The sequence below is a fragment of the Colletes latitarsis genome, chromosome 10 (genome assembly GCF_051014445.1).
Source record: "Colletes latitarsis isolate SP2378_abdomen chromosome 10, iyColLati1, whole genome shotgun sequence".
NCBI lineage: Eukaryota > Metazoa > Arthropoda > Insecta > Hymenoptera > Colletidae > Colletes > Colletes latitarsis.
This window is the reverse complement of record NC_135143.1, coordinates 12042328-12064994: the sequence shown is the minus strand read 5'-3', so window position 1 is coordinate 12064994 and position 22667 is coordinate 12042328. Positions and strand designations below refer to the sequence as shown.

The 22667-nt window shown below is 41.6% G+C and overlaps 3 protein-coding genes across 8 annotated transcripts in view; 2 read left to right on the top strand and 1 right to left on the bottom strand.

Moving 5' to 3' along the window:
* Stacl (SH3 and cysteine-rich domain-containing protein) overlaps positions 1-1388 on the top strand; it is a 73414-nt gene extending 72026 nt beyond the window's left edge. For all 4 annotated transcript variants that reach the window (XM_076776226.1, XM_076776227.1, XM_076776224.1 and 1 more), the window contains 3 exons: positions 10-259; positions 468-651; positions 1097-1388. In XM_076776226.1, coding sequence (XP_076632341.1) covers positions 10-259; positions 468-651; positions 1097-1243 — 581 coding nt within the window. In that variant the 3' untranslated portion in view covers positions 1244-1388. The remainder of the gene's footprint in view (positions 1-9; positions 260-467; positions 652-1096) is intronic.
* Positions 1305-2690, top strand: LOC143347240 (uncharacterized). The gene has a single exon (XM_076776259.1). The coding sequence runs from the start codon at positions 1448-1450 to the stop codon at positions 2027-2029; it is 582 nt and encodes a 193-aa protein (XP_076632374.1). The 5' UTR covers positions 1305-1447; the 3' UTR covers positions 2030-2690.
* A 5899-nt stretch (positions 2691-8589) lies between these two features.
* On the bottom strand, positions 8590-14277 carry Idgf4 (Imaginal disc growth factor 4). 3 transcript variants are annotated; one of them, XM_076776245.1, is made up of 7 exons: positions 14060-14077; positions 13964-14026; positions 13715-13850; positions 13291-13544; positions 11233-11536; positions 10312-10474; positions 8590-9463 (listed from the first exon to the last, which is right to left on the bottom strand). In XM_076776245.1, exons 3-7 carry the CDS (start codon positions 13833-13835, stop codon positions 8983-8985), a joined length of 1323 nt encoding a protein of 440 aa, XP_076632360.1. In that variant the 5' UTR covers positions 13836-13850; positions 13964-14026; positions 14060-14077; the 3' UTR covers positions 8590-8982. The 3 variants fall into 3 exon arrangements, with proteins under 3 accessions (XP_076632360.1, XP_076632359.1, XP_076632361.1); XM_076776244.1 differs by lacking the exons at positions 13964-14026; positions 14060-14077 and adding an exon at positions 14136-14277; XM_076776246.1 differs by lacking the exons at positions 13964-14026; positions 14060-14077 and adding an exon at positions 14136-14276 and having other exon boundaries at positions 8590-9445.
* Positions 14278-22667: the final 8390 nt, after the last annotated feature.

Sequence of the window (22667 nt, the reverse complement as noted above, 5' to 3'; positions counted from 1 at the left end):
TCCCTGCAGCGCCGTGCAGTCCAGGCCAAGGACACGGTGTTCACAAGCACATAAGAGGGGCCATCAGGATGTCGAGTATGGAGCTGCCGGACGAGAACGAGAAATCGTATTCCTCGGCTAGCACTTCGCCGTGCCCGTCGCCGCATACTAACAATCAAAATCACATGAATCCGCCGGGGAAACGCGTTCTGCCGCCCAACAATCTCTACGTCGCCCTCTACAACTTCGACGCCCGTCACCGGGACGAGCTAGACTTGAAGTAATCACTGAACGGGATTCCCCGTGCATAGAAACCTGACTTGAATTTCGATCATTCGACGCCTGGCATGCTTAAAGAGGGCGGTTCATTTGCGTTTATTAATTTTTACGATCACCGTCCCGTAATAGTCAACCTTTCGTAGTAGTTTTCGTTCGAAACTCCCGCTTTTGTCCTGGGCAATACTTGCACCGTCGCGATCTTGTTCCAGAGCGGGCTACAAAGTGACGGTGATCGACAAATCGGAGAAAGACTGGTGGAAAGGAAAGTGTTTGGGTGGTCGAATCGGTTACTTCCCCAGCGCGTACGTCATGCGAGTGGAATCCGGCCAGAAGACTCTTCAGGTCACTCGCAATCTCCAGCTGAGCGATCAGGTCACCCTGTTGCGTGATCAGGTATGCCAAGTTCGTCAAACTGTTACGCTTGCTCAACGTTTGTTTATTCTATAGATTCAGAAATTGAAGTACATGCGTAAGATTTTGCCTATTGCATGATTTTCGTATGGTAGCTTGATTAAAAAATAGTGAATAACAGATTAGTCTTCCAACAGATTTATATCGGGTCCTCGTGTATTTCTTCTTTTTCATTTTTCATACGAACATTTAATGACCAGACTTGCAACGTTTCAGTAGTGGTGGAGATGACTTCGCGAGCAATATCGAGAAGAAAAGTTTCCGTTCAATCATTTTAACGTTGAACTATAGTATCTCCGGTGGCTTTCATTTCATTTTTTTCGAGGAAACCCCTGTATAAGTGTTCGAAAACGCCATTTGACAAACAGAAAATACAATACCCAACTGTCTTCGCGAGTAAACACTGACGAGATCCGTCTGTCGGCAGATAGTGATCCAGGTCGGCGAAGAAGTGGACGGCGTCGCGATGGTGCGTTGCGCCGCGGACGTGAGATCGGCGGACCACACCGGGAAAGAGGGCGAGGTGCTGTACAAGGAGACCCTCTGCCCGCTAAAGTATCTCCAGGAGGTGTGACAACAGCCTCGCCACAAAGGCTACGCGGGCGAGCGACACAATCGAGCGTACCTACGCGAGCGATTCTCCGCCTCCGCCCGCCGAAACGCGGCCGAAAAGTACTACGACTGCCTGCAGTGCGCGGAGCAGTGTCGTCACGCGACGAACATTGTCACCAGCAACAACAACAACAACAACAATAACAGCAGCAACAGTAACAACAACATGAAGTTCGCCAAGACCGCGAAGAGCAACAACCCGATCCCAAAGAACAGAGAAAGAACGAACGACTGTCGAGCGACCAATCCCGTCGATTCCTCGACGATCAAGGAGAACGCGAAAGCCCTGGCGCGTCTGGACGAACCAAAGACATCGAAGAACCCTAAGAGCACCAACCTGCCCAGGTCGTTGAAGTTTCAACCTCTCTGTTTGACCCCAGCTAAAAAGAGGTCCTCGTTGGCGCGTCCGGTTCGCGTCCACGACTCGTTTTCCCAGCCCAGGAAGCTGTTGCCCGCAAATTACGCGTTCCAGACCTTGCAGAAGAGAGAGACCAACGAGTCCGCGTACGAAGACGAGGAACACGAGGAGACTGGCTGGCCTATTCGGCTGAGGTTCGAGCAGATGCTCGAAGTGACGCTGCCGCAGACCAAGAAGAGGAGGAAAAGGAAGGCGTCGTTGAGGCTGATGAAGCAACAGCAGCAGAACAGGCACGTCTGCAAGGACACGGAGAGGCTGCTCCGCGTGCTCAGCGTTAACAATGTGGACCAAGATAATAGGTACAACGTCACACGGTGTTCCGTCATGTAGAGACTATAATAGACGATCGCGCGAGGAACCGAAGAGTCGAAAGCCACGAATCCCTCGAACGTTATTCGAGATTCACGGCCCACGTAATGGCTGACCAAGCTTTGGACGAGTCCTCGAGAAGTCTTGGACGGAATATCGTCGATTTATCGAGGGTGTAATCTCGAGTAACCCAATTCTGTTTCCAACTTCTCGAAAAGTCTCGAGTTTTATACGATTAAGGGCCTATCGCGCGGACGATCTTGATCGTCCTAATTTCCGCGATGACTCTCGAAGAGACGAAAGGCTCGAGAGCGTTCTCAAACGACACCAAACGTCGCGAACGGTTCCGAGAGTGATATTCGAATCCGATCGACGCGGATCTCTACTCAGTCTTTCAATATTTTTTCAACGTTCACGAATAACGTTCGAAGCGACTCGTTGACGAATAGTCTTCTGTAATCAATTGGATTTTTTCGGTGAAAGGAGGGATTGTGTCGCGACAGGGTAACAAAATACTTGAAATTCGAGGAGAACATTACGCGCGAGCGATTTTGTTTCCGAACAAAAGACGTGTTCAAACAAATTTTGATAACATTAGGGGGACTTAATATAGAGACTTAGAAACGTTTCGTACGACGAAACATTTCACGCGTCCTTGGAGCGTGGGATTTTGACCGTGGTTTTGGGGGGGGGGGGAGGGGGGGGGGGGGAGAAAAATAGAAACTCGTTCTCTGTAAAGATTAAAGGACGCGAAGGGATAAAATTCGAATTTCGGTTGCAACGATTGATAATAAAGAAACGGTCACCACCCTTCGAAGGTCTAAGAATATTTTTGACGAATAATTCGTTGCATCGTCGTTCGGGAACGCGAAACGTTGTAATGGAGAACACGTGGATCCCAGAGGAACGGAATGTCCGCGTTAACTAAATTAAAAACACGTCTACGTTAGTTACATTCTGTTCTACAAACTGTAAAACGGAGGCTCCTAAAAGTTTTACATGGATATTCGATGGGTATAAGGTTATGTGATAAACATGAGCATATTTGTGATGTTTTTCAAATAAATACTACCTGCTGTAATATTATAAATATACATATTTGTCTGTTGATGATAATTTCATTCATTGAAGAGGAAAAGCATTGAACGTTATTTGGTTTTCTTTCTTCTCGCTCCTCTTTCTCGTCCTTGTCTCGCTTCTTCGTTTCCAATCGTGACCTTACTTTTATTCCCTTCATATTCTTTTTTGTACCCACGTCCTCTCAACCCTCATTTCTTCTTGAACGCATGAAAATAAAAAAAAATTTGTATAATAATTCATACGCGTGCTCGCGTCTCAAGTATCCATATTTATCATATACTTCTCCATTCGTCCCGTCGAGAGACTCTTTAAAAGAACACGCTTTGTCGAACAGAATGCACGAGGAGCTCTGGTACCCAGCGTTTTCTTCAACGCGAATTCGAGGCCCCTCCACGAGCAACCGTTCGAAATCGAATCGAACGTATGGCGGATTTCCAATTGGAAACACCACCAACGCGTGATCACGCATTTCACTAACTAGTAAGAAAGTTCGTTCGGTGTGACTCGAGTCTTGGCGCTATCGCTCGTTGAGTTTGATCAAATCGGCTCTACGAAAAGAGAGATGGGGTATTTATGTCGGTTTTAAGGTAGACAGATAACGACTATGGTTTGAGAGTATACAGGGTGTTCGGCCACCCCTGAGAAAAATTTTAATGGGAGATTCTAGAAGCCAAAATTAAACGAAAATCAAGAATATCAATTTCTTGACTGAGGCTTCGTTAAAAAGTTATTAAAAAATTAAATTACAAAATTTCAAATCATTCTGGAAAAATTATTTTCGGTTGCAGAGGTTATTTACGATCATTTTTGGTGAATAGACATACCTCCGAAATTCTACGCAGTTTCGAGAAAAAAATTCAGGAAAATGAACTTTTTCGGCGAAATTAAAAAATTTCAAATCATTCTGAAAAAATTATTTTCGGTTGCGGGGGTCAATTAAAGACATTTTTGATCATTACACATACCCCCGAAATCCTACACACTTTCGAGAAAAAAATTCCTCACCGAAAATGTAATGTCTGACCATACATTGATACGTTTCACTGAAATTTCATGCGAATCTTTAAAACACCATAACTTCTGAACGGATTGGACGATTTTAATGTTCAAAAAGCCAAACGCCGCGTATTTTAATGTAGAATATGTAGCAATTATAAAAATATTCGAAAGGTTGTTCCTTGGCCCTGTAATGTTAGAAAAACCCCATAAAAATGGTCCAATTTTCAAACAGCCGTAACTTCTACAATAGTGAATATATGTCATTGAAATTTTGGGGGAAAGTAGAGTTCATGGATGCCTACAAATAAGTATTAGAGAACTTTTCTGTAGGCCGTCAACCAAAATTACTAACAATCAAAAACGAATTTTTAAAAAAAATCGACAGGGGGTAGGTGCCTAAATTTTTCAGATCGTTCTGGAAAAATTATTTTCGGTTGCGGGGGTCAATTACAATCATTTTTGGTGAATAGACATACCCTCGAAATCCTGCACATTTTCGAGAATAAAATTCAGTACGGCGAAACTTTGAACGTTAATAACTTTTTAACGAAGCTTTTATCAACAAATTAGTATTCTTGATTTTCGTATATTTCGGCCTCTAGAGTCTCTCATTAAAACTTTTGCCAAGGGTGACCGAACACCCTGTATACGAGGGTACGACAATGTTCGAATATGTCACCGAACGATCGAAGAAAAAGAAAAGTCTACGACGTTGCAAGTATTGCATGGCAAAGTGTTGTTTAATCGACGCCAAGTAATTAGAATATTCGTTTAACGTAAGGAATTTAAGAAGGCTTCTTTTCAACCATCGAGTCGAGCAATTTCGAGCGAACCAAAAATCTGTTTTTCTTTGGAGACATTGGAAATCTGACTTTTGATCTCAACCATTAAATCGTTACGAAACGTCAGCGAAAATGGCAAATTAAAACACAACGCGCGTTTGATCCCCCAATGGCGATCCACGACGAATTTGAGACGAATAATTTGCGAAACGTGAGAAGCATAGAGCCAATTAGAGGTCCTCCTTTCATTAGATCACAAAATCTCCCAAATTCCATCCCATTTTGTCGCCATGATCGTCGTCGAAAAATTTTTTTTTTTTATTCGGTTCTTCTCAAGGAATCGAAGATGTTTGAATCTCAAAACTGTTTTTTTTTTCTCAGCGTTTTCTCACCGTTCGTGTCCATTTTTGTTTCGATCGATGGAAATTTCATCGTTGAATCGAATGGAAGAAAGAAATACAACTAAGAATTCTAACATGTACACGCTTGCATTTTACAAACTAATTCCGTCCCCAAAGGGTGAACTTTCAACCACCGTGTACTCGTATGATTTACAATTCGATTCCCGATTGCACAAAACGCACTGAAAACACTTTGCGTTCCGTATGACGAACTTTTATCGCAAACTCTTTGATCATTTGGTTGTACGAAACGAATACGAAATTTGTAAAAGACGCGCAACACGTTACGCGACTATTTTTAGCGTACGTTTCGAAAGAAGTTGTACTGGATAAATGTTATCGACGATCGAAAGTCGACTGTGCCGCGGGTAACAGAAAAATTACTAAACCATTGTAACTGAGTTATTGCTTTCCTATAGTTTCTCTTCGCTCGCACCGATTCTACTTTCGATCGTCGTTGTATTTAATAATGCGATATTTTATCTGAAAGTTGACCAATTGCGCGATTCGCATTTATTTGATATGCATTTACGAGCGAGCGTTCGCGAAGATGGGCGACGCGAGTTCGAATTGGAAATTTTATATAGTTTTGGCCACCGTGCACCACAAAAGTTGGTTCGAAATCAACGAAAACACTGAGATCCTCGCTTCGATACGTCGCACGACTTCGTGAACGCTGTACAAACGTATCGTTGAACCTGAGAAATATATAAACGTTGAAGATTTTTCATTCCAGTACCCTCGAAGTAAGGGAAAACTAAATGTAACGAGTACCTAAATGTCGCATCAGTACGTCGTATTGTACAGTGGGGATCAGCTTCGTAGACGTTTTCAAAATCGAAGACCCCCAACTTTGAATAAAGTGAACTGTACTATGTACGTTTGTGGAAAAAAAATTATTTTCATTCGCCATTTCCATAAATTGGACATTCGTTATCGAGAGTTTCTAAATAACGATATCGAGCTTGAAGACACGAGAAGCTGGTCCCCAATATACAGGGTGTTCGGCCACCCCTGAGAAAAATTTTAATGGGAGGTTCTAGAGGCCAAAATAAGATGAAAATCAAGAATACTAATTTGTTGATGGAAGCTTCGTTAAAATGTTATTAACGTTCAAAGTTTCCGTCCTTACTGAATTTTTTTCTAAAAAGTGGGTAGGATTTCGAGGATACGTCTAATGACCAAAACTGATTGTAATTGACCCCCGCAACCGAAAATAATTTTTCCAGAACTATTTGAAATTTTTTAATTTTGTCGAAAAATGTCATACCTTCTCGAATTTTTTTCTCGAAAGTGGGTAGGATTTCAAAGATACTTCTAATAACCAAAAATGCTTGTAATTGACCCCAGTAACTAAATATAATTTTTTTAGTATGATTTGAAATTTTTTAATTTCGTCTAAAAATTTCACTACCTACTCGAATTTTTTTCTCGAAATTGGGTAGGATTTCAGGACTATGTGTATTCACCAAAAATGATTGTAATTGAGCCCCGCAACCGAAAGTAATTTTTTCAGAATGATTTGAAATTTTTTAATAACTTTTTAACGAAGCCTCAGTCAAGAAATTGATATTCTTGATTTTCGTCTTATTTTGGCCTCTAGAATCTCCCATTAAAATTTTTCCCATGGGTGGCCGAACACCCTGTATAGTTTGAGACGTAAGAAGAAGAAGAAAGGGGTCCACTGAAACTCTTCCTCCTTTTGTTAGTTACAATGTCACGGATCGAAGACATTGGCCAGACATTTCTTCCTGGCGCGTAATTACGAAGAATCAGGAAATCGGGGGCGAGTCCAAACTATAGGTTTTATCGGTGATACGCACGTTGCATTTCCATGTCGAACGATTTCGATGCACCTGGAAGCACTCGAGGGAACGTTCCACGTAGAAGAAAGTCACGTCAGAGATCTCCGCGTACTTATTTTTTCACTGTCCGACACCAGACGTCACGCGACTGCTACGAATAGTCGACCGATATGCTTTCAAACAACGTAATCTCACCGAGCGTGTCCTGTTCCTGCTTAGAATCCTCCGGATTGACCTCGATCGAGCCAAACTCGTTCGCGAAAATCAGCGACAGACGCTTTCTACTTGTCCAAATACACACCAAACCCTTCTTTAACATTGCAATTTCCCCCTTCCCTTTTTCTTATTATATTTCTTGTACATATTTTCTGCTTTTGTCTATCGTACTACGATCGTTATATTCCTTTGTAGATACAGCTTTCCTCGAAATTAGGAAGTCGATATTATTAAAAAAAAAACTTTGTAACCTCGTGTTATTTGTCAATATAAACTGAGGAAACGTTAAAATTGTATAAACATAGTCTTTCCTGAAGTTCGCGAACGAGTTTGCGCCAACGATTCGCGACGATCGAGAATCAGAGTAGATTAGGATTAATCAGGGATAACTGTTGTGTTATTGTACGTTGTAACGCTACACATATTATATTTCATTATATTGTATGCCGTAATGTAACGAGTGCCCTACCCCTGTTGAAGTGTATATCGAATTATTAACTGTACTATAGTGTGTAAGCTATTCCAACTACCATGCCCAGTATTTTCTAAGTATTATAATTATGGAGCAAGTTGCGTTCGTGTTGTTACGACCGTTTCTGGTCTGCTGTTTTGCTAAAAACTATACAACCCGTAATCGTTGCTTTCTCATTGTAAAAGCGACGCAACTGTCGAAATATATATTTGTTGGTATTCGTCGGTGGAAGTATACTCGAACTGCGTTCAATGTTTGATACTTACTTTTATCCCATCGACCATGGACCCCGAGCCTTTGCAATTAGTCCATCGAGACCCATTTGCTTCTGGTTTTCGGATCCAAACTCTCGTTTTACGATAATTTACGAGTCGTCCGTGTGAAACAGCAGTCCCGAATGACGGAACAAAGAGGATAAAAATTTAACAACACCGCGTGCAGCGAACCAACATGCACAAACGTTTGGGTAATCTAATCGAAACGCTGCGAGGATTCGATCGAGGCGAACGACGGGACGCTTTCGATCAACGAAATCGCGAAACCGAATCGATCGTACAAGAAGATTTCAGAAAAAATGTTTTTGTGTCTATGTATGAGAGTGGCTGCGGCTAAAGCTATGTCTCGTGTGCCATAACTCCTAACGTTTGATATATTTACCGAGTTTAGTCTATTTACAAGGAAACCTTTCGTACACGCCCGAGCAAATGTGTTTAACCGAATTCATAGACTGCACGAAAATATATTACCTATACATGCGACAACGTCTTCGATAACTTTCCTGAAAATTTCAGAATTTCTCGAGGGGGGAATAATCACAGAAGACCAGTTCCGAAAAATATAATATCTATTCTACGTGCTCCGTTTGCTCTGCTTTGCGGTTTCTGCTAAAACATACGTTTAGGGAATATAAAAAAGTGTCGAGTAAATGTACAGATTCCTTTTGAGAACAAATTCGAAAGTTTGTAAAAGGAAAAAGAGGAACACTAGGGATCCAGGGTCAGAGATGCCAGACGGAGACCATTCGCAGAAATTCTTGGATATGACGTCACCGCAGGAGGTGGCACAACCTCCGGCGGAATTTGTCAGAAAAATTTTTTTAAAAATTTTAAACAGCCCCCCTTCTCTCTCTCTATTCTGGTAGCCGCGAATTAGGAAGCGGCGAAAGACTTGAAATCTTTCCGGGGAACTTAGAAATTTTTCTGGAAGAGCGTCGCGATTTTTACAACTTGTATTTGGCGCCTCTGATGATAGGGAATTTGTCCCCGGTGCAGATGCCGCGAAAATCGTCCAGGGACAAGTCGAAAATGGCTACGCCGCCCAGACCCTTTGCTTTGGCGTACGCGGCCTTGTTTCCAGCCGTGTCTGGGTCCTCGTATCCGACCCAGATACCATCAGCGCCGCTGGCCTCGTCGTACGGTTGGAAAGCGTAACTTCCATACTTCTTCGATGGGTCCCCGACGCGCCTCAGACGACCAACCGCGCTCTCCGTCAATCTGGTGCACACCTCCGCGTAGGAGAGTACGCCTGGAATGTTAGTGTGGGGCCCCTCGGCACCTGGACCGTCGCTGACGATGGGTGGCACGCCTGATATTTGACTGTCCGACGTCAATTTCCAGGTCCTGGCGAACGTCGGGATGCCCACCACGATTTTCGAGCTCGGGGTACCGTTCTCGAGCCAATACCTGGAGGAAGAATCGATACTTTGCGGATATTTTTGGTTCGTCTTACGGGCATCGAAATTTTTAAATGTAATTTGGGGCTTCCACGAGTTGTTCTTCAAGTTACACCTTAAAATTTTCAATCTTGTGGGGTCCTGTCGATGAGATCGGAAAAGGAAAGGAGAGACGAGTATTGGATAGTCGGTCGAGCGCTTGCGAGAGAGACAAGAGCGTAGCCCTCTGGTGGCGAGTACGGGAGGCGATGGACCCCACAATCTTGTGTATATATTCTTGTTGAAATTTGAAGAAACGAAGTATACCATATTTAAGATCACGTTAACGATCTACGTTTTCTTAAAAACAGTTGAATAATATTTATTCTAAAAAAATGAACTACAGAAAACTGATTCGTTACTGTTTCGAAACTATAGAACCATTCGAATGTTATTTTCTGTCGATATTTCGTCAGTGGAAATTGTTTGAGGGAGGAAACCACTGTGCAACCACAAAACTACTGTCTTATAGTTTAAGAAAATTGCATGATTTCTTGTTACACGACTTGCAGTGAAAAATCACACGCTCGCCCGTTTCTAACAAATTTTTGGAGGCCTTTCACGCTGATTTCAATTATAATTATAATAATTAATGTTTATAATATTTTATTTTCGGCCATCACAGTGGTTTCCCCCCTTAAGCGAGCAGGAAAAAAGCAAACTTTTGAAAATACTTTTTGTTCTTTGGCAGAATATTGTTTCTACACAATTTCAAATATGGTACAGTTTGCTTTTCATTATTTTAACAGTAACATATAAAAATCGAAAATTTCAGAGTGACTTTAGCAGTGGTTTATACAGTGTAGTCTGATGTCTATGGGAAAAAGTAATAATCACCTGGTTGTCCTGTCAACGTTGTCGTCGAGAACGCGTCCGAAGCTTTCGTAAATCGGCGCCGGGTAATCGGCTTCCTGGGGATTGCGAATCGGTGTTTTCTGGTCGAACGTGAATAGGTGGACGGCGTCGATGTTGGGCGCCAACAGTCTCGCGTCGTAGTAAACTAAAAAAAACAACAAAGACATCACCTGTAAGTTTACAATTCCATTTCTCAAAATTTGAATACTGATTCAATAAATAATACTTCGGAAAAATCTAGGACGAAACACAGAAATATCGAATCCAGTGCCTGAATTTTAAATGCAATTCGTGGTAACGATTTTGTTTATATTAAAACACCTCGTCTCAGGGACGATATTGCACGTAACGTTCAATATTTAAGGAACGTGACAATGATTATCAACGTGTCGTAACACGTTCGCAATTGTCGCGGTAAACAAGAGTTTCGCCACTTTTAAAATAACGACTACGAGTAATTCGTGTTAGTACACAGCTCAAAATTATAAGAGTATTCATAGATAGCCTGAGTAATAAATTGTGAATTATATCCTGTAGAATATTTAACAATTCTACCAAGAGTTAACCAACGAACTTCGAGACGTCGTTAAGAAGTGTTATTCCCATCACTTTTCATCAGCAGGAGTGAGAAAATTGATGTTAATGACTGGTAACAACGACGACGATTATTTAGAGACGAGCCTAGCAGCGTTCATAACTTTCCTGATTATTTAATAGAGGCCTTGACGACTGGACACGTGACAGAATAATGCACATGTTTAACGAGACCGTTGAATTTAGGATTTAAAGTACACGTATAATAGTACAACGCAATTACCTGTTTTCGAATTTTTCAAAAATACTTATTTCTTTCTTAAATATGAAGCTCTTGTGAAACATACTGCGATCGATAAAGGTACTGACCGCTGCTGTTTACGTGGGGCAGGACCGTGACCGTCAGAGCCTTTAGTTTGGGCCTTAGTTGGGCCTTCAGATCGCGGACCATGATGGTGAAACCGTCACGGTGCTCCTGTTCCTTGTCATCCTTGAATTTTCCATAGCCAAAGGTCTTCTTCACGCCGTGCCAGAACGAGCCCAACGTGCTGCGTTGCTTCTTCACTTTCACTTCCGGAAACTGCCAGGCGAGATCGATCCCGTCGAAGTCGTAGTCTTTCAATAACCTGTTCACGGAGTTGATGAACTTCGACCTCGATTCCGACGTCTCGGTCTGCGAGAGTTTCGAACAAACAACATAAAAGCACATAGAATGAATAATCGAAGTACCTACAAGAATTTACTAATACAGACTATACTTGATAATGCTTATGATATAAATACAATGCCATTTTACTACTGTACTTACTACTATTTTTTGTATTCAAAATTTAAGGACTGTTTGCTTTAATATGTGTCATTCATATACAGGGTGTTCGGCCACTCCTGGGAAAAATTTTAATGGGGGATTCTAGAGGCCAAAATAAGACGAAAATCAAGAATACCAATTTGTTGATGAAGGCTTGGTTAAACAGTTATTAACGTTTAAAGTTCCGACCGTACTGAATTTTTTTCTCGAAAATGCGCAAGATTTCGGGGGTATGTCTATCTACCAAAAATGATTGTAATTGACCCCTACAGCTAACAGTATTTTTTTTAGAACGATTTGAAATATTTTAATTTTGTCGAAAAATTTCACACCTTCTCGAATTTTTTTCTAGAAAGTGGATAGGATTTCGGGGGTATATCTATTCACCAAAAATGATAGTAATTTACCCCCGCAACCAATAATAATTTTTTCAGAATGATTTGGAACTTTTCATTTCCGCCGAAAAATTTAGGCAGCTACCCCCTGTCGATTTTTTTTTAAAATTCCTTTTTCATTTTTAGTAATTTTATTTCACGCCCTACAGAAAAGTTGTCTAATACTTTTTTGTAAGTATCCATGAGCTCTACTTCAGAAAAAAGTTTCATTGAAATATATTCACAATTGTAGGAGTTATGGCTGTTTGAAACTTGGACCATTTTTATGGGGTTTTCCTCATTTTGCGGAGTCAAGGACCAACTTTTCGAATATTTTTAGAATTTTTACATATTCTCTATCAAAATACGCGTAGTTTGCTTTTTTAAACATTAAAATCGCTTAATCCGTTCAGAAGTTATGACGTTTTAAAGATTCGCATGAAAATTCGGGCAGACATTTCTGGCCAGAAATTATATTTTCGGTAAGGAATTTTTTTCTCGAAACTGAGTAGGATTTCGGGGGTATGTCTGTTGACCAAAAATGCTTACAATTGACCCCTGCGACTAAAAATAATTTTTCCAAGACGATTCGAAAGTCTTTTTTTTTCATCCAAAACTTTCAGCACTTACTCGAATTTTTTTCTCGAAAGTGGGTAGGATTTCGGGGATATGTCTATTCACCAAAAATGATTGTAATTGACCCCCGCAACAAAAAATAATTTTTCCAGAACGATTTGAAATTTTTGAATTTAATTGTTAATAACTTTCTAACGAAGCCTCCATCAACAAATTGGTATTCTTAATTTTCGTCTTATTTTGGCCTCTAGAATCCTCTATTAAAATTTTTCACCACGGGTGGCCGTACACCCTGTATACTACTTTTACTTTTTAGTGAATGTAGATTGAGAAGTTGTTTAAAATTTATAAAAAAATATTACATCGACGAATATTCGAACCCAGTATCGAAAGCTTCATACCTAATCGCTCTACCATCTTAACCAAAACTAGTTCTCCAAAATAAATTTAAATAATCCTTTCCTATGTGTATACCAAACTTTAAATCAAAATATCTCGAAAATGAAGGCCCATTATGAAGAACCCTATCAGAGATTTTTGATACTACGTATAACTTGTATCTGCTATCGTTTCAAAAGCAATGTCCACGACTGTAAGGTCCCCTTGTCAACGAAGATAGATTAAGTAGTTTAAAAATGAAAAATCGACGAATATTCGAGCGTTACTCACAACGACAAGGTACTTATGCGTGTCCTCCACCGGATCAGCATTTCCACCGATGCCAAGATAGACCTTCAGATCTGGATAGTCTCTCCTCAATTGTGTGACGAGCCTGTAATAAGCGTATCCAGCCCCAGTGTCGAGATTAGGATTCAAAGAAAGAACCTCGAAATTTTCGGCGTTGATGCCCGCGAATCCGTAGACCAGGTGAGTGCAAAGGGACAGCGCTGGACGGACATCGTCCAACTGGAATTTTCCAGGGCCTAAAATCCGGGCACCCAAACGAATTTGAAAAAAACTTCTTGGAACTAGCCTTCTTAACATTCACGACGAATCAACGATGAAAGATTCATCGTTTAAAAATTGAAATTTCACCAGCGTCGGTGGATCGTAGATCTTTTGCATTTCGATGGAATTTATTTGAAAATATTACCTTGTCGCTCGAAGGCCGTGCTGTTCCAGTAGCACACAACCTTGTTGTGTTCGTGTGGATCGACGCTGAGCACCGATTGGGCACACAAAGCCGCGAACGCGGCGAAAATTAACACTTTCATTCTCGCAGACTGGTTCTGAAAAATAATACGTGAGATCGGTTTAATATTCACCGCACTTTCGAATTATATTTCTTTGCATTTCCTAATAACTCGATTCAAAGAACAATATTCTATAGATTAATATAAACCGCGATGCAAGATTCACTGTACGGTGGTGATACGGAACGAGACTACGTATGAAAATTATTTTTAAACTTGATTTAAAGAACGATATCCTACGGGTTGCACCGAGACTATGTTCACTGCTGCTTAATGGCCGAACGAAACTAGTAAAACGAGTCGATGAAGCAGTAGTCTTACCTTTACGAAAGCAAGAAGCAAACTGTCTGGAACAATTTCTTCGTCAGGGACTTTGATACCTTGGCGCGATCTTTACGGAGGTAGTGGGGCTCGTAGATCTTACGTCACCGTAACGATCTCCAAGAAACAGTTTCTCCGACTATTCGCGAACACACGTCGTGTCTTGTTGACAAGGAGATCCGATAAATCAAGGCCAGGGGTCCCCAAATGTTTCTCGGAAGCCAGATTGAAAAATTGGTCGTGATCAGCTCGGACACGTGATCGATAACACTCACCGACGAATAAGCAATTTCTTCTGCGATCGTCATCCTGTCAAATGTTAATCTTTACGTCCGGTTCGCGACACTTTGTGAAACCCCGCGATATTCCGTAAAAATGGAAAGGGTAGACTTAATAACAAATTAATTTAATTTTATGTAAATTTTACGTGTAGTTAAAGTTACGTGTCTTGAATTACAAAAGGAACGTGAAAGAATAAAGGTGATACTATAATAGTAAATGTCGCAATTACGAAACGATAATAGAATACTCTGGATATTATTCTTCTGCCTTGTATTGTAATATGAGAATTCATTATACATTTTTTTTTTTTTTAAATAACAGCGTCTTGCAGTTGCACATCAGAAATCTCGCGTTGGGATTTGTTAATCTAGATGTACATAGTTCTATCAGACGGTCAACGAACTGTCAATAATTTACCCACTCTATCTGTGGTCTCTTAGTCACGAACACAGAACTATGGTTATACGCATTGTGTCATCCTGAGTCATCCTAACTTCCGTATTATACGATACAAATTTCAAACAACGAGTACAAGATAAACGTTTATCCGTTGCTCGTTGAAATGTAAATTTCCAATTCGAAACACAGTCAATTACAATACTCCAGAAAAGTCTCTATTTCGAGTGCTGTGCTTTATAACGGTTGGACAATCTCTCTGGAACATTCTCGATTCACGATTCGACTTAGCAAGAATTTTTGAACATTTTTTATCTTCAGTTCCTTTTGCAAAAGTATTTCCTGGGCTTCGAGAAATCTGAATCGACACTGGTCCGTTCCCTATCGATGCCCAACGATCGATCGATCGCAGACTTTACAACGTTTCCAGCGATTTTTCTCGATTTCCGTTCGAGGAAAATCTCGATCACCGAGACCCAAGAACGCAGCTTGCATCTTGCCCGTACGTCTTGTTTACTGTATTATCTTGTATATTATTCCGCTCGTAACACGTTATCTGGAATACGATTAATTCTGCGTTAATTTAACGATACTCGAGCGCAATGAAATCGCTCAACCTTTCGTTCGGGTTATCGCGTTAACAACCAGACCTCGGGCTGTGACTCCCAGAGTTACCAGCTAACTTCTCTTTCGTTCGATAAACATTACAAAACACGTCCACGTCGCGATCCGTTTGTTCTTAACACTACTATGCGACTCGATGGGCACGTGACTATTTTTTATTGGCTGCAAAAAGCCCAAACGGACGGGAATGTTTTATTCAAATTTTCTGGTTTCCTTCTCGTTGCCATTCAAAGTCTTCCCGAAGGTCAAGGTTCTCAATATGGTAATAGAGTACTGAAGGCAACTTGCTGTACGCAGAATAAAAGGAAGTTCCCGGTGTCCTGCTAACGAACTTCATCAATAAAGTGTGGCGCTGCTTTGCTGCGGGTAGGATCTCGGGAAATTCGTAGGAGGATCATCAATAAAAGGCTTTTTAGCAGGCCCTGCCTTAGACGACTGGGATATTGAGAAGTTTTTTTTTTGTCCTTTTCTCTTGTATGATTTGCAGTACCTTGGGCTGCGCCCTATAACCTGCACTTAGAATGTATGATTAGTATCTGTGTGATGTTTAGGACAGGTGATTTTATTGTGTTAATTTCGTGTGTTAAGATCGAGGGAAAAGTTTCAAAAACCTCGTTTGCATTAGTGTGTCATGCGACAGTGGAGATGAGGTGTTAGCTATTCATGATATGAGTTTGGGGGTTTTCATTCGGATTTTCAGTGGATATTCGATGTGTTTAAAGTTACCTAGGGAGGATACTAGGGAGTTTGGGTGTTGGGAGTTGTTTTCCTGTGCTTTAGTGGCTAGTATCGTTATGTGGTCATGCAGGAGTTCTATTTTCGCTTCTATGGGGAGTAGTGCTGTGGGATAGGATCGGGGTTTATTGAGTATGATACTGAGGTATTTATTTTGTATTCTTTGGAGTGTGGTTATATGTGATTTTGTTGTAAGTACACCATACTGGTGCGCCGTATGTTAGGATGGGACGGACGCAGGTTTTGTAGAGTCGGATTTTTAAATTAATAAGGAAGCGTGCTGTTTCGTGCTAGGAGCGGGTAGAGAGTGTGGAGGATCCCTATGCTTTTGCAGACTCTATCTTTGGAGTTGTGGTGCCATTTTAACTTGTTGTCAAACCACATTCCTAGATATTTAACTTTAGTGGACCAGTTGATGGGGCGATTGCTTATTATGAGTTTATTGGGATTATTCAGTCTTTTTGGAGTGAATACTATTGCTTCGGTTTTGGTCAGGTTTAATGTTAGTTTCCGTATGAAGGTGAATCGGAGGATGTGGGCAAGGTGATTTTGGGTGTGTTTAATCGCTTGTTTAATTTGCCATGAGGAGGAGTAGATGGCTGTGTCGTCAGCGTAGAGGGTAAGTTTGGTGTTGGTGCTTTTGGGTATGTTGTTAATGTAGTTGTTGAATAGGATGGGTCCCAGCACTGATCCCTGTGGTACTCCAGTGTGCAGGAGTCTGGGAGTGGAGAGGGAACCGTTGTAGGAGACTGTAATGTGCCTGTCTGTGAGATAGTTTTGAACTATTTTAATTAGGTGGATGTGGAGATTGATATGGTGTAGTTTGAGGAGGAGGCCATTGTGCCAGACAGTGTCGAAGGTCTTCTGGAGGAGGTCTAGCAGAACCACCGTTCTTGTTCACCTCCAAGGCAATGTCCTCCTGGAGCCTTAGGGTTTAGTGGATGGTGGACTCCATGGACTCTCTGAGACTCTTGAAGGAGAGCAGTCAGTTTACCTTTGTCGACTTTCCGAAACACTATAAACCAGAGATGCCAGACGAAGCGCCGAGTGCACCGTGGACACGTCTCATGGGAGTTAAGAGAGGCAGGCTCACATTTGCCTTCTCGCTCTTGAACAACTGAAATCCGACCTCACGTCAACGGCATACGATTCGGAATCTCGACTGCCCAGGTATTTTTATTTGCCTTTCCTAGAGTTCATTACTGAACTCTGCAAATTACTCCTGGTTTCTATTTGCCTCTGATGATCTCTGATGACCAGTGCTGACAAAAGTACAGAATTCCCGACAACTTTTGACACCATACAGCGACTGTTACTGGCTGCTCCTGATTACTGCTTGCCTCTGCTGGACTCTGCTGACCATCGCTTATATTTCTGACAACCTATAACGATTACTACTGACTTCTGCTAACCTCTGTTGGTCTTTGCTGATCTCTGTCAGCGTGTGCTTGTCTCTGCTGAACTTTCCTAGCCTCTGCCGAACGCTACTGACCACTGCAGGTATTTCTGATAACGTATAACGATTAATACTTTCTACTGCATGCCCCTACAAGTCTCTGCTTGCCTTTGCAGGTTTCTGCTTGCCTTTGCATGCCTTTGCTGGCCTCTGCTGGACACTGCTGACCACCTCTGATGCTTCTGACATCGTATGACAATTACTACATGCTACTGTTCGCCCCTGCTGATCTCTGCTTGCCACTGCATGCCTCTGCTCGTCTCTGCTGACCGCTGCGGACCACCTCTGATGCTTCTGGCAACATATAACGCTTACTACTTGCTACTATTCGCCCCTGGTGATCTCTGCTTGCCACTGCTGGCCTCTGCTGACCACCGCTTATATTTCTGGCAACGTACAACGATTACGACTGGCTACTGTTAGTCTCTCCCAGCCTCTGCTGACCGCTGCTGACCACTCCTGGAATTTCTGACAACGTATAACGATTACTACTTGCTAATATTCGCCCCTGGTGATCTCTGCATGCCTCTGCATCCCTCTGCTGACCTCTGCTGGCCCCTGCTGACCACGCTGACCTTTGTTAACAACTTCTAACATGATGTACATGTATTAAAACTTTGTATAATGTAAATCTATGACAATAAATGATATAATTTCAAAGAATTTTATGTGTTCTCATCACTTTTACCTTTCTTTTCCTCTCCCCATTATTCCCTTAGTTATAAGAAACCGTTTCTCTACTTAAAACTGGAATTCCAAAGTGCCCGGAGCGTTTTCTGAAATGCCGGTGACCTTGACCCACTTTCGAAACTGGGTCAAGGCCAAATCATGATTCCCAAAGCGCTCGGAATTTTTCTAAAATTTCGAATGGCCTTGACCTACTTTCGAAATTAGGTCAAGGCCATCCGGATTTCCAAGTCGGCCGGAAGATTTCTGAAATTTCGAATGGCCTTGACCCAGTTTCGAAATTGGGTCAAGGCCATCCGGATTTCCAAGTCGGCCGGAAGATTTCTGAAATTTCGAATGGCCTTGACCTACTTTCGAAATTGGGTCAAGGCCATCCGGATTTCCAAGTCGGCCGGAAGATTTCTGAAATTTCGAATGGCCTTGACCCAGTTTCGAAATTGGGTCAAGGCCATCCGGATTTCCAAAGCGCCCGGAATTTTTCTAAGATTCGAATGGCCTTGACCCACTTTCGAAATTGGGTCAAGGCCATCCGGATTTCCAAGTCGGCCGGAAGATTTCTGAAATTTCGAATGGCCTTGACCTACTTTCGAAATTGGGTCAAGGCCATCCGGATTTCCAAAGCGCCCGGAATTTTTCTAAGATTCGAATGGCCTTGACCCACTTTCGAAACTGGGTCAAGGTCAAGGTCAAATTCGGATTTCCAAAGTTCCCGGAACATTTCTAAAATGTTGGTGAACTTACGAAGGAGGTGATACGCATCTTATAGGTAAGAAAATGATTTGGAGAGGGAAAGGACGGTAAAAAATGATGAGAACACATTGAATACTTTGAAATTATATCATTTATTGCCATAGATTTACATTATACAAAACTTTAATACATATAAACGTATTATATTATATTACATCGTGTCACAAGTTGTCAGCAACGGTCAGCAGTGGTCAACGATGGTCAGCTGACGTCGGGAGATGTTGGCAGAGGCCAGCTTAGGTCGGGAGATGCTGGCAGAGGTCAGCAGAGGCTGGCAGTAGCCCGTAGTAATCGTTGTACGTTGCCAGAAATATAAGCGGTGGTCAGCAGTGGTAAGCAGCGGTCAGCAGAGGCCAACGGAGGCCAGCAGAGGCATGCAGAGGCAAGTAAAGTCCAGCAAGGGCAAGCAGTAACAAGTAGTAATCGTTATACGTTGTCGGAAGCATCAAGGGTGGGCAGCTGTGGTCAGCAGAGGATAGCAGTGGCAAGCAAGGGCAGGCAGTAGCAAGTTGTAATCGTTATACGTTGTCAGAAATATCAGGAGTGGTCAGTAGCGGTCAGCAGAGTCCAGCGGAGGCTGGCAGACGTCAGTAGTAATCGTTATACGTTGTCAGAAATTCCAGGAGTGGTCAGCGGCGGTCAGCAGAGGCCAGTGGAGACCTGTTGACGGGAGGTCGGATATTAGTTGTTCAAGAGCGAGAAGAGAAGTGTGAGCCTTTCTCTCTCGACTCCCACGAGACGGTCCGAACTTACTTTGGGCAGCTTCGGTGAATCGAGAAAGAGGGCATATGTCATTTTGTCTTTGTCGACCCTCCGAGGTCTTTCAGTGGAGTAGATATTGGGAAGTCGGTCGAAAAATATATATATAGCAACCGAGGGGTCGATCGAGCGCTTGTGAGAGCACAGCCCCTCTGATGGCGAGTATGGGAGGCGATGCCACAAAAGCAATTCCAACAGGCCTTGCCTCAAGCATCATGACATTAAACTGTTTTTGTTTTTGGTCCTTTCTCACTGGGTGGCTATAGTACCTTAGGCTGAGCCCTAAAACCTGCATTTAAAATATGAATATTAGTGTCAGGTTATGATAGGTAGAGGTGAGATTTTTCGTGTCAGCATCATGTGTTAGTGCTCGAGGGAAAAATTTCAAAAAACCTCGTTGTCATTTGTGTGTCTGGCGATGAGACTGGTAGGAGGTTAATTATTTGTAATTAGTTTAGGAGTTTTTATGCGGATTTTGAGTGGATATTCTCTGCTGGGCTGTAGTTTCCTATGATGTTACTAGGGAGTTTACAGACATCAAACGATCGGTTGAGTAACGTATATACAGGGTGTTCGACCACCCCTGGGAAAAATTTTAATGGCAGATTCTAGAGATTCTAAAATTTTAATGGCGGATTCATCCAATTTGTTGATGAGGGCTTCGTTAAGAAGTTATTAACGTTTAAAGTTCCGCCCGTACTGAATATTTTTCTCGAAAATGCGCAGGATTCTGGGGGTATGTCTATCTACCAAAAATTATTGTAATTGACCCCCGCAATCGAAAGTAATTTTTCCGTGAATGATTTGAATTTTTTCAATTTAATTTTTTAATAACTTTTTAACGAAGCCTCAATGAACAAATTGATATTCTTCATTTTCGTCTTATTTTAGCCTCTAGAATCTCCCATTCAAATTTTCCTCAGGGGTGGCCGAACACCCCGTATAGAAATAGAAGAGTCAATCGAGCGCTTACGAGAGAGCGTAGCCCCCTGCTGGCGACTATGGGAGGCCACCAGTGCCCTATTTCTACGAAACCAGTGTCGATGACCATGAAAGTTGGCAAAAAAATCTCTCCAATGGGAAGACGATGGCGGGAGATCGAGTTTTGACCGATAACGATACTTCGACTCTGTCTTTTTCAATAACAACCGAGAAGGCAAACGCAGATGTTACGACAGATAAGCCACGTACGTATTCCAAGGTTTATTTTGTAGCCGATCGCGCGGACGTGAATACGATAATCCGACTTCGTGCTCATCGAATATGACCTACATCAGCAGACAAGATGCATGATCTCATCGTCTCGACGTATCGCACAATCATTCTCAATTACCTTGTCACGAGTACGCTCGCGTACTTGCTAATTTACGTGGGAACAGCCTCCGGGAAGACGACTCTCTTCCTTTGTTTCTCCTTTCTTTTTTTAAATCGTTTTCCTGCAAAAAGGAAACTCTTTTAAATTTTACAAAAGCAAGACTATGGTGTCACGTGTCGTTGAACTAGTCTCGACGACGACTGAATAAAATTGACTCAACAATGTGCTCTATCGTAGAAAAATTAAAACATGAATGGATTCTCTTTTCTGCATTCCGAACATTCTGCACTTCGAACGCAATTCATTGTTTCGTATCACGCAATAATTTATGATCGTAGGAACGTTTACGGACCAAAGAAAATCGATACATCGACAAAGGACATTTTTTATCCGGTATATCTTGTTTCTACGGCTGAAATGATTTTTATTTTATTTGCCAATGAGTCAGACGCGCGCGTGAGAGTTATGCAAGCGTTGCATATAACACAGGACAATCGTTTTTTCTCGGAAGCGATTTGCAACGAGTCTAATCGGTTCTGTAACACGTGAAGAACGTCGAAGGAGCACCGCAAGAATACGTGATAACGCGTATCAATACGCTCCGTTGTTCTTGGTCCCTTGAAATCCTTGCAAAATAGTAAAATAATGGTTAATAAATCATTAGCTAACTGCCTATGTTGTCACCAACGAAGATATCGCTTCGTACAAATATATGTACGTAGCTGTTAAAGGTTAGTGGGGCACTGCAGATTACTCTTATTTCTTCCAAACATGACTACACAGCCTCAAATCACAAATTACTTTTAGTATTTAATGAATCTGAATTGAAGAAATTAGACGTTCAAAACCTGAAAATTTAATGAATTCTCATGGTTAATTGATAGGCAATTTAAAAAAAATGAATTGTACAAAATGAACCTTATAGAAATACGAAACTATAAACATTTTAATATTAAAATATCTTAAACACAAAGATCGACTTATAAAGCTTCAAATATACATTAATTTGAGATTGTATACAACAGTCTATTTAACAGACATAGTCTAAAGCTTGTATTTATAATAAATGCACGACTATATGAAAAATTATATGTATATGAGATATAGTTCGTTGACTTCGAAACTAGATCGAACCACGTACGATCGAAAAATATTTCTAGGTTAGACGTAATTCAGAGTAATTAATAAATTATCAAGCAGTGATTCATTAAAAACAATGATTTATTACAATAGCAGAAGAATTTAGCCGTTCTGTTTATTTATAAGCGCGGATAAAGAATATGGGGGAGCTCAACTTGTGTCTCGAGAAGCTTTTATTAAACTGACTCGATGTTTAAACAATTTCCGTTAAAATGTATCCTAGCAATAAACAAAACGTTCACTCGAATTCTTCTAACATTCGAAACCCTAAATACAGTCGAGGTATACGAGTAGACCTTTCACCTTAAGGACTTTCGTCGCCCAATCTGACTGCCATTCCGATCTGAAAATTCGGGGGTGATTTTAACGTTCTCTTCTCATGGATGGT